The sequence below is a fragment of the Mercenaria mercenaria genome, chromosome 16, assembly GCF_021730395.1.
Source record: "Mercenaria mercenaria strain notata chromosome 16, MADL_Memer_1, whole genome shotgun sequence".
Lineage (NCBI taxonomy): Eukaryota > Metazoa > Mollusca > Bivalvia > Venerida > Veneridae > Mercenaria > Mercenaria mercenaria.
Window position 1 is genome coordinate 62,372,599 of NC_069376.1, and position 12,283 is coordinate 62,384,881.

At 33.0% G+C, this 12,283-nt stretch overlaps 1 protein-coding gene across 10 annotated transcripts in view; it reads left to right on the forward strand.

The window, feature by feature from the left end:
* The window catches only part of LOC123540352 (uncharacterized), a 103,039-nt gene that overhangs the window by 34,845 nt on the left and 55,911 nt on the right, over positions 1 to 12,283 (forward strand). Inside the window, exon 1 of one of the 10 annotated variants that reach the window (XM_053527244.1) lies at positions 2,484 to 2,758. The exons of the other annotated variants lie outside the window; for them this stretch is intronic. Within the exon in view, the coding sequence (XP_053383219.1) occupies positions 2,723 to 2,758 (36 nt within the window). The 5' untranslated portion in view covers positions 2,484 to 2,722. Of the gene's footprint in view, positions 1 to 2,483; positions 2,759 to 12,283 lie in introns of those variants that run through there. 10 annotated transcript variants of the gene reach the window in all.

The window sequence follows — 12,283 nt, forward strand, 5'->3', positions numbered from 1 at the left end:
ACTGAAGTTTTAGTTTTGTCTCTAGTTATCTCACAGCTGGATTATTGCAATGTCATACTGTATGGGGTAGCTTACTTTGAGGTGCGTAAGATGCAACGTATTCAAAACATGTGCGTAAAACTTGTCCTTAACAGAAGGAAATTTGACAGTTCTAAACAAGCATTGTATTACTTACATTGGTTGCCGGTGAAAGCAAGAATTGAGTTCAAGATACTTTCATTCATGTATAGCTGTGACACTGGCAGAGCACCTATGTATTTAACAGAATTGCTTACAGAGTATATTCCTAGTAGAAAAGATTTGAGATCGTCAGAAAATTCTGAATGTCGTTATGTTGTTTTATACAATAAGTGCAAAACACTCAATGATAGAAGTTTCTGTACTACTGGTCCAAAACTTTGGAATGAACTGCCGTCAGAAATACGCAAAAGTAAATCACTTGACATATTAAAAAAAATCTTAAGACACTGTATTTCAGAGATTTCGTGGCATTGTTTTAGATTTTTTGATAACTGTTTATTAGGCGAAAACAGCAGGTGATAATTTTTAAATTCGTGTAAAAGGTTTTACATTTCAACATTCATATTTCGAAGGTTTGTTTAATTAAACGCACTTGTTGGTGCTGGCTTTATGGATAGGGTAGTGTGTAGTATGTATTTTTAGATAGTATATGATGGCACTATTTACCGGGGGTTTGAACCTCTATATGCAGCCCGTCTGGGCGTACCATGTGATGCTTTAAGCACTGGTATTCTCAATAGGGGTAAAATGACCTCAAGGGGAGGGGTGCGGTCATGACTGTTTGTTAAAATAAGGCTGTCATTATTGTTATTATTATTATTGTCATTATTAATATTGTTATTATGTACAACGCCATTGAATATGTCATTGTATAAAATAGGCTTTTAATCAAATTATTCAGTTTCAGTTGTAAACCGACGCATTGTATAATTTTGTCAGCCGTGCTTGAAGGACAAGCGGAATTAAACACTTTTATATGGGTTTTATTTACAAAGAATCCGTATACGCATATCTTTGATTAAACAAACGGAGACCATCAATTACTTGCAAAAAAAGAGAAAATAAGAGAAAAATAAACAGTTCTGTGTTGCAATTTCTGCCAAATATAAACATATACCAAGAAAATTTGACATTTTTTATGATATTGCAGTTTATTAATAATTAATCAATAATATTCTTAATGTGTGTGTGTGTTTGTTCGGGTTTAACGTCTTTTTCAACAATTTTTCAGTCATATAAACGACGGTGTCTACTTCTAGCAGTGAGCACAATGCCCAACTTTATTGTGCTGCCTCACTAGAATATCACGCCGTAGACACGTGGCATGATACCCCACCCAGTCACTTTATACTGATAACGGGCTGACCAGTCCTAGCACTATCCTCTTAATGCTGAGCGCCAAGCTAGTACCATTTTTTACGTCTTTGGTATGACGCGGCCGGGGATCGAACCCACGGCCTCCCGCACTCGAAGCGGACGCTCTACCACTAGGCTACCGAGGTAGAAAAGCAGGTTGTCCTGCAAAACACACACACATAAGCAATAGCAAAGTAAACAAAGAAAAATCAAATACAAGTAGTTAATTGGCAAAGAAAGTTTAGTTACATATGAAAATGTTTACTTTCTGAAATTAGGATTTTCCAACTATGATAAACTGACAAACTTCTAAAACAGCTCAGTTAATATACATGAAAATGTAGGATCAAAAGGAATTGAGCCAACTAATTAATGACGAAGGTGCAGGGTAAAGGACAATCTAATGACGAATAAAGAGAGTAGTAGTTATAACTACATCTTCTCTGTTTCACATAAGTTTGTCAAGTGTCATTTACATTGCAAATCATCGCAAAAAATCGTGATTTTGAGAGATTCGGTATGCATTTAATTACACACTGTTTATCAATCTCCCATATATCATTGAGTTTAAGTATGACTTAGAACGTATCTGATTGGTGTAATTCATACTATTTCATGTCCATATGTTGCAAATATTTCTCATATTAAAGCATGTTTCGTATCCGTTTTAAATTGTTGCGTCACTATTGACACATAGCGGTCAGCATTTTTTTACCTTTTTGAAACTATCTTAATTCTATTATCGGAATCAAATATATTGGTTGACGCATAAACTTGAGGTTATAATGATAATTTGAAATTACGAGTTCGGTTATAAGAAATTTATGTTCTTATTATCAGTCTTTTAAAGGGTTTATCTTTATTTACCAAAACAGGAGATGATTTTTGAGTAACTTGATATTGGAAATATTTTAAATATTTGAAGGGCCAGTCTAATAAAAAATAATCCGCTTTTACAAAGATACTATCGATTTGCATAAATATTAACCATCCCTAAGACGTTAGTCAGTACATCTATATATGGTAAAATAGTAAAATAGTTTAACTAAAACATTTGTAAATACGGTCACGCCACACTGATCTACCTGTGTAGTAATACATTAAACAGCTGACAGTAATACCTAGTTTGTTTTTTAATTTGTAAAAAGTAACAAAACCTTTATTAAATTTTTGCATTTATGTCGCACAAGTGTCAACAACGTGTGAAATTTCATATTTTAAGGAATTTTAAAATTTAAAAGTATGTGTTATTTCATAGAAGGATAAACACATTAATGTCACATGTTTTATTGTGCATAAGTGATAAATGCATTGGTTGATTTAAAGTGTTTAAAGTGAAATCATAATGCTCTCTCTTGATGAAATGGAGTACTCCTCAAAGGTAAGAATACATTAATGTATACACATATCATATTAATTTCAGGCGTGAATACAATCATTTATAGGAGCGAATACATTAAGTATTTAGTAATGTATTAAATTTCATTATGTAAATAGCAGGTTGCAGTTGTCTTGTCATTTGATATATATACAATGTCTCTTCAACAAGCTAGCGAAATACTTGATAAATCTCCAAGACATGTCAATTTCACCTAACTAGTCATTATCTATCCTAACACACACATTTTCACGTTTTAAAATCGCCATAAATGAAGACCCTCCACAGATGCAAAACAAGATATGTTGCTAATGCCTAAAGGCAAACGAGAAACCTTCAAAAATGGAACAGTTGTTATGCTTCTTTGATATTTGAATCAGATCTGTAAAAGAGTACAGAATACAAACTGAAATACGATAAGAATGTTATAAATAGTTACAACAATTTTATATTATGATTTAGATACATTCCTTTTAATCACAAAACTGTTAAATTTGTGTAATGAGCTATTAATACGAATACAATTACACCAGAACTACAATAAATCTACTATACCGCTTAACAGTTTTGCCTAAGAGTGAGCCGTTAATGTTAAGAAATGTATCGCTCAGCCAAATATTAAGGTTAGAAAAATATGAAATGAGATGTGTTTTATAGTTTAAACTTATAAGGTCGTTTCAAGTTCATAGAAAATTTTTGAAAATCAATAAACAAATTGACATTATCGGTATTGATAATGTATGACCTAACCGAGATGAAAGTATGCCTGATCTTGTGAGGGTTTATTTACCAACACCGATTTATTTAGTTATGTGTTTGATAATGAAATGTTTGAGAGCAACACGAAAAATCCGCTTTAAGGTGATGATATACTACAAGTTAAGGTGTTTTCTCTTTATCGTGTAATAATTTTCTCAGATTCATTTCAGTAAAAAAGTAATAAAAATAGATATCATTGAAACGACATTATTTGAAGTAATCGAATAGTTTATAAAATTGACCAAATAATTTGGTAACCGTAACAACAGCCCCGCAGTCATCTTTGATATTTTTAAATAAGCATGATATTACAACGCCACATAATTATTGAAATACATTCAGCTACATCGATTTTAGTTTTGAGTTTGTAAAATGTTCTTATGTAGTTATAAATAGATATTTTCTTGAAAATACTAATTTTTAATCAACTTTTATTGTTATAAAATTCTATGCTTTATTTTTAAAAATGTTTGTAAAATTGTAATTTTAGGCATCTTTGCTAAGCATCATGCTTTTGCATGTAGTGTATAAATCATTGAAACTCGTGTGTTAAACTTTGAAGAAACAGGTAAGAAGCGTTATTCACATTTGGACACTAAAATTGTGTAATGTCATTATAATGCAAAATAAAATCAAGTAGCATTTACATCAATATCTGTAATTCTTGAATCACTTTCTGTCAGGGAATGTCCTTTAGTCAAGATGGATGACTTGCTTGGATTCTGACATTGATAGGTCAGTTTAAACTGTCCATCGTGTGCACTTTAATCTTGATAATAACAGTGTAAACAATCGTAATTTGTAATTAAAATATTACCACTTGTCAGTAATATTGTAGCATTTGCATACTTAAATTCTGGTTAATCATCAAATAAATAAATTAGATGTGTTTACAGTTAACACATTAATAATTTGGTTGCTCCAGGCATTTAGAATCAAGAACAAAATAAACTATACATGTGGATATCAAAACTAGTTTATTAAGTTTGTTTAGACTAAATATTTTTACATACAAGCATTTCAATTTATATTGTTTAAGAAACAGTTTCAACCTTAAAACTATGTACGTGATTTACCTCATTAATAGTTTTTGTTTGGTTTAACGTCACACCAGCGCAATTATAGATATAAAGCGAGTTCAACTTTTTAATGTGATGGAAGGCAAAAGGTTCTCCACTGGACCTTATGTAATCTCGGACGTGCACCTGGGTGGAACCATTGACCTTCCGTACACTAGCTGGATGGTATCCTTACATGAAAGATTTCTACACCAAAAGTGAGATTTCGAACTTACAGTCGCGGGGGTCAAGTGATGTATAGTCAGCGAATTTTATTGCTCGGTCGTTGTGTATTTGCTGCCTAACTGCCTTGCATATTGATTTGCAAATACAATATTTTTGCATGACTGCACATACATTTAATAAATATGCATATTCAATTGTTAATGTAAGTAATAACAATAACAATAGGTGCAAGAATGCGTTGATTGATAAGCAGTTTGGGATGAAATTAATAAAGAAATACAATCTAAAGGAAGGAAAAACTAAATGCAATTTATCAGTTATCTGCAATCCGCTATTTAGGTTTTTTAGTCTATAGATAATTCTATGCTTGGTTATATATGTGCATCGTTACGTAAGTTACGTAAGCTTTAGATACAAGTGATATTTTCATCCAATTTCAATTATTCTTTACAAATTCTGTGTCTTGACAAATAGATCCGAGTATACACAGTCTGGACTCTACCTAAAATCATTGTATATTTTTGCATTATTTACCATAAATATTTCATATTGTTGCATTCTTTGCCAAGTCTTTCCGCATATTGTAACGATATGTTTCCCTGAATAAGTGCATATTGCTGCATTATTTGCCACGGTTGTATTCTTGACCAAGAACTATGCATACTGTTGCAATAGGTTACTCTGAGTGTTTGCATATTGCTGCACTGTAGTACCCTGGATATATACCAACTGTTACAATATATTATCCCGAATAAATGCATACTGTAGCAATACGTTATCCCAGATATATATATATATGTTGTTGCAATACGTTACCCGAACATATGCAAAATGTTGCGATTTGTACACAAATCACCTTTGCATTGTATTGTTGCATTCACATTTTTTTCTGTGCAAATCGTTACAGAATTCTATCCATAATCCAGAGCCCGTGTATGTTGTTGCATTTTTTACCCAACATTTATGCATTCTTATTAACGTATCTCACAAGAAATATTATGTGTATTATTACCACATCTATTAGTCTACGTAATTCAGGATTTTAGCTGAATTCAGTTGTAATACTGCAAAGTAATTTGTACTTTACTAGGGACATGTGTAGGTGTTTCCATCCAAAAAAAAAGGGCAGACGCGTTCTGCTGATTAATACAAGCACGAAATTGTAATAGTAAGACAGCAAGCAACCATTTTACCACCGTCACAGTTTGTGCTGTGAAAGAAGAATGATTTGTAATTGATTGTTAAATACTGATGTAATTGGGATCAAGTGATTGTTAAATACTGATGTAATTGGGATCAAGTCTGATTTATATAACAAGTCAACAGGCTTATGGAAGGTTGGTAATTCTATTCAAGTACCCGCACAAACATGACACAATGCTTATAGGGGCACCTAGGATCTTCTTCAACCACCAAGTCTGGAAAAGTCGCCATATAACTAAATTGTTTGTCAATGTGACTCTAAATCCAACGAAAGATATTAAAGTAGGCAACAAAGTATACCTTAAACAGAAAGAAGACTTCTAAAATTTCTATAAGTGGTGATAAAATGTATCAAAGTCGTCAGTTTACGTTTGGTTTCATTATTTATTTGATAATATTACAGGTATTTAAGTAATGTTGAAGGGAAACTAACAATAACAATACCAAGAAAAATGCTTCCAATACATCGTGAAATCAGTGAAATTTGTTATGAATAGTTTATCGCTTGTTTTATTAAGTGTTTAGCTTGATTGAAAGATAAAAGTTCATTGACCTGTTTTGAGCATTACTCTTCATAATGACCTGTTTTGAGCATTACTCAGTCGCATGTCGTAAATGTACCAAACCTGAACATTTGCGGCAGAAGTTTACTTTAACTGAACTTTAAATATCAAAAGCTTTTACAATTTCAATGATCTTGATCTCACAGCTCAACTTTTATTTTGGAAACTTTATGGTGCATTTACTTTAACCTTTTTAGAAGCACATAATACCAGATATATGAGTCATGAATAGTTATAAAAGATAGGCATGAAATTATAATTAGAAAACGTGAATTCAAATATTTATAGTTATGTAAAATATGAAACGACACACGGGTATCAGTCATATAGGTGAGTATACGTATAAACTTAAATTCAATCTATCTTTAAGATGGTCGTTTAGAGGAAATAAACATGTAATACTAAATCAACACAAATCTTTAAATAAAGTATTTCTTTTGGAAAATATGTCATACTACGCATCCAGACAGTATTGCGCATAAATTTAATGTGTTCTATAAAACTGTTTTATGTTTACCAAATATCATATTTCACGCCGTTATCTATTACTAAATCATAACAAATATATATCTCTTATAAAATCTTGAGATATCGCGCTAAACAACTTATCGATTTTCGCTACCCTTGTACAAAATGTATTAAAACGAACTAGCAGCCTCTACACAAAAAGACTATGAAGACAATTGAATTACAAAAAATGCATTGCATTGTACAGTGGATTCAAAGAGATGTTGATATAAAGTATAATTTTAACGAGCGCAGTAATGAGATGCCAATGTCTTGTTATTTTAATCGTCACGGTGTAATAAATCATCAAAAACTGGTTTTTGAAAAGAATACTCTCTATTTCTTTAACTTCCCTTTCATACTGCATATATCCGAATATTAAATGCATGTATTTAAATTGTTTAGTATAAAATCACCATTAAATGAGCCGTGCCATGAGAAAACCAACATAGTGGGTATGCGACCAGCATGGATCCAGACCAGCCTGCGCATCCGCGCAGTCTGGTCAGGCTCCATGCTGTTCGCTTTTAAAGCCTATTGGAATTGGAGAAACTATTAGCGAACAGCATGGATCCTGACCAGACTGCGCGGATGCGCAGGCTGGTCTGGATCCATGCTGGTCGCATACCCACTATGTTGGTTTTCCCATGGCACGGCTCATTTTTCTAAAACGTATAAATCGCTGTGTAATATATGGTTAAGGTTATTATGACCGAGAGCCATGGCTTACAAAACCTGGATCAGATAAAAATAAATGGATAGAGCTACCAATTATAGAGACAAAACAAAATGTTGGCCTGCGGAAAAGAAAAAAAACATAAAAAAAGTTATAAAATCAGCTTCGAAGTACCATGATCAAATATCTAAACAATGCACGTTTATCTAAACATTTCATCTGGTCATACTATAAATGTAATTCTAATATGCTTTTCTCTGTTAAAACACTCTTACGCTAAATTCTGATATGCTTTTCTCTGTTAATTTAAAAACACTCTTACGCTAGAATGACGTCACGTTAACGTGCGGTGACGTCAATGTTTTTGTTGCGACCAAAAAAAGAGCGCTACTATATTTTATCTACTGTTTTAGAATCGAAATAATCTTTACCAAAACCCGTGTTTTAACACTATTTATGCACTCGGGGTGGGTGGGGGTGTAATACGTCGTACAAATAATTTCACACGGGCTGCGCCCTCGTGAAATTACTACGCCCGACGTATAACCGCCCATCGTGCATAAATAGTGTTAAAACACTCTTTTGCTATAAATTATTTCTTAAATGACGCCACGTTAACGTGCGGTGACGTCAATGTTTTTGTTGCGACCAAGAAAGAGTGCTACTAAATGTTATCTACTGTTTTAGATTAAGGGCATATTAGAATAGAAATAATGTATACCAAAACCGTATTTTAACACTATTTATGCACTTGGGCGGTAATACGTCGTACAAATAATTTCACTCGGGCTACGCCCTCGTGAAATTATTACGCCCGACTTATAACCGCCCTTCGTGCATAAATAATGTTAAAACACTCTTTTGCTATTAATTATTTCTTAAATATATTCTTTAAACAAAACATAGCAATATGAATAATGCACAGCAAATAATCAAGCACAGTACGGCTGAATTTATTTCATTGTAGCTTTTTTATGCAAAATAATCTTAGCGTTTCGCTTCGTATGCTGTTAAAAACTAAAATTTTGCCATGCTTAGCTTAAGTTTCATAAAATGTGTGCGTCAAATAACGTTAAGGAATTTATAAAATTCTACATTTGAAACTTAATTCGACAAAATTAAAAAGCAGGATATATTGCATGCTATGCTTGACATCGCATGAAATACCACCAGTCGATTTATTGATGTTTGAACATTTGTATAGCAAGTTTTAAATATGTTTATCATTACCACAAACAAAGAAAAGCCACCATTTCTCACATTTTTATTAATTTATTTTTTTTAAGCCTATATTGACAAAAAACGGACGTATTATGTGATAAAGCGTGCGTCCGTCCATCCGTCTGTCCGTCAAATCTCGTGTCCGGAGAATAACTCAATAACATTCAATGTATTGACTTTACACTTCTCATATTGGTAGTTGGCGATGTGATGATATGTAGAATACATAAACCAGATCGATAGGTCAAAGGTCAAGGGCACTAACTAACTAAGCTCAAATTTCATGTCCGGAGCATAACATTATAACTATTCAAGGTAACTTGATGATACAACGTGCTGAATACATGAACCAGGTCGGTAGGTCAAAGTAAAAGGTCACTAATGGAACTTAAAGGTCAGAATTTTCATGCATATTTCATATATTTAGTATAACTAATAACCATTCAAAGTATTGATTTCAATCTCGGCATAAAGATAAATGCCAATGAGACGATGTGCAGAGTGGATAAACCAGGCCTGTAAGGTCAAAGGTCAAGGTCACAGCAAAGTCAACTCTGTCTGTCATAGTTTGTGTCCAGAGCATAATTTTATAAGCATTCAAGTAAATGAGCTTTTTGTTTTACATTATTTAATCATGCTTTAGAAATCGACTGTTATGTTTCCAAAATAGCGTCAGGGCTATAATGTTCAAATTAGAACATAATAAAAATCATTGAAAATACTTACTCTTTTGATAAGCTCAGTTGAAGTTCATCATTGCATTTGTTTAAGGAGATGACTACACTGCGATATGTGACAGGCCTATGACCGCCAATCAGTCCAACTCACTGTTTGTCCAAAACATTACTGTTACTACCCAGATATGCTGCAATCAATTTCTTGAACATTGGCATTCTTACTTTCTCTTTACTAAACAATAAAGCCGAAATATGTTGTGTTAATAAATGTAGACAAGTGTATCATCAGGAGAATTTAACAAGATTAAGACGTAGATTTGTTCCGACCAAATGTGTCAAAGTATTTTCGTATTTCGCAAAATTGACTTGCACGTTTAGATTTTTGCCTTGCGAATTTCTATAATTATAATGTCCTCTTTCACGGCGAGCACAGAGAGAGTTAATAGAATACCTGTAAGTTCCTACCGCCTGCTATCTTAGTCATGACAGGACTAATTCGCGCGTTTATTAGTTAACTGTATGTCTTTGTTCTCTCTATAGTGCAAACACTTACACTTTCTGGGCTATATTACAGTTAAGTACGAATTAATTAAGTTACGAACAGATAATTGAATTGAAAGAGTTTGTTTGAATAGACTGCTGTGGTTTCTCTGAGATGTAGAAATGTGCACCGATTCTGAGTAGAATGTAATTGTTTGCGCACACAAACATATAAATTATCAAACATAAATTTGGTGTTGCGGCTAAAACACGTTCTCCACAATTTACTTCACTATGAATGTTAGTCAATATATCCCTTGTTCTTGTTTTAGAACCTAGAAAATTATCAACAGTCAGTGCCTAGCAAAAATATATCTTGGGTAAAATAATTTCATAATTCAAAGACAAAACTACATTTTTGGTGATTGATCAAAATGTGAGCGAGTTGCTTTAATGCTTGAAGAAACCATGCATAACCGTATGTAAACTTAGATTTATTATATGGATTTATGACAAACGACAATGATTTGGTGTTTCTACGTTTTTTTGTTTTTGTTTTGTCTGAACGTTATGTCATACTCATACATACTCTGTCGTACGTTTGAAATACTGTGCTTTATATATCTTCCAGAGTATACAGGCAAACTCTAAAGTGAAAGTGTTTCTTTCTTTGCATATAGTAGAACTGGTAATCATGTTCATTCAAATTTTCATATGAGGGAATAGTTTCACATAGGTGTGGTAATTCAGACAAATATGTAATATCCCTTTATAGTTCCTGGAGTCTCCGTGGCCAAGTGATTAAGGTCTCCGACCTTTAATCACTTGTACTTACCGATGCGATCGAACCCTTGCTTAGGGAAAGACATTCTCCGTGTAAGGACGACATCCAATTGGCTTACGATAGGCCGATTACCAGGTGCCCGCCCGTTCCTGAATAAAAGCATTGAGAGACACCGCGGGTCTTCGTCCACAATAAAAAGCGGAAAAATCGCCATATGACCTAACTATGTCAATGTGGCTCTAACCACAACAAAACAACAAGATCCTTTGTTTTGGAACCACCAGATTGTGTCTGCAAATGTTTTTTAATACATTTTGTTAGAATGTGATAGGGGTAGGGTGCAAAAGTGATAAAAATAATGATTCTTTTTTTTTAATTTTCAGAAAAGTTACCGACAGTCGTTCATAAAAGTTAAACAAAATTTACAAAAAATATTGGAAGGACCCTAAACGCCATGTACGAGAAAACTTGAATTTAATCTACCCTTGAAATTGTCGTTTTAAAAGACCAGGAAAATTTTCACAATACCCTTTTTTCGGAATAATTGTTATATTAATACGCTATAGACAATGTGTGTGCCAAAATGTTTAATGTTGCAAAAATCAGGTTAAAGTCTGAATTTCACCTTGAGGCATAATATGTTCTTGAAACCTCGTGTGATATTTTGTAGCAGAATTGTCTTGTAGTTACACTTCTACAGAAAGTTTCTTTTCGTCGCAAGTGTATTGTAGTTGAATGCTTTATCTGAGCTGATGGTATAGACTTGATATTTTTCTATGATCGAATACTATTTTAAAAGACTTCTCATTTGATATAAATATATGAGTTACGAAATTATAAAAAGAACGACGGATATGCAAAGAATGAATTAGATAATGATAAAATACATAAATGAACTTAAATGTCATGTAAAAATGGAATTACAGTTGAATGGGTATTAGTGATACAGACGAACGAACGTTAACGCTACCCTTAATTAAAATTGAAGTTCACAAAAGTCGCATGTACTAAATACATCTGTTCCTGGATGCGCTACCTGGTGTGCAGTATCAATTTATTTCATTTCAGTTTTTCTTATATTTTCTATAATTGTATCACAACATGCATGCAGTCTCTAATAAAGTATTTAAATGTCTTTTCCGCTCGATTATGACTATACAGTATGCCATTATATATCCCGACCTATCACTTGGCGCCTCTGTTCGGGTAGAGTGTTTTAGTGAATACTCTCAATTTCTTTTAAGTTCACTTCAATCCGGTAAACAGCACGAAATCAAAAGTCTGAAGTGTTACGCTATCCTTTTATTGAAATGCATTGAAATGCATTCATCATCACTGGTATGCAGGTTCGTTAAACTTAAAGTCATATCTTAACGAAATTACAATGAAACCTTGATCCGGCATATTGAGATAT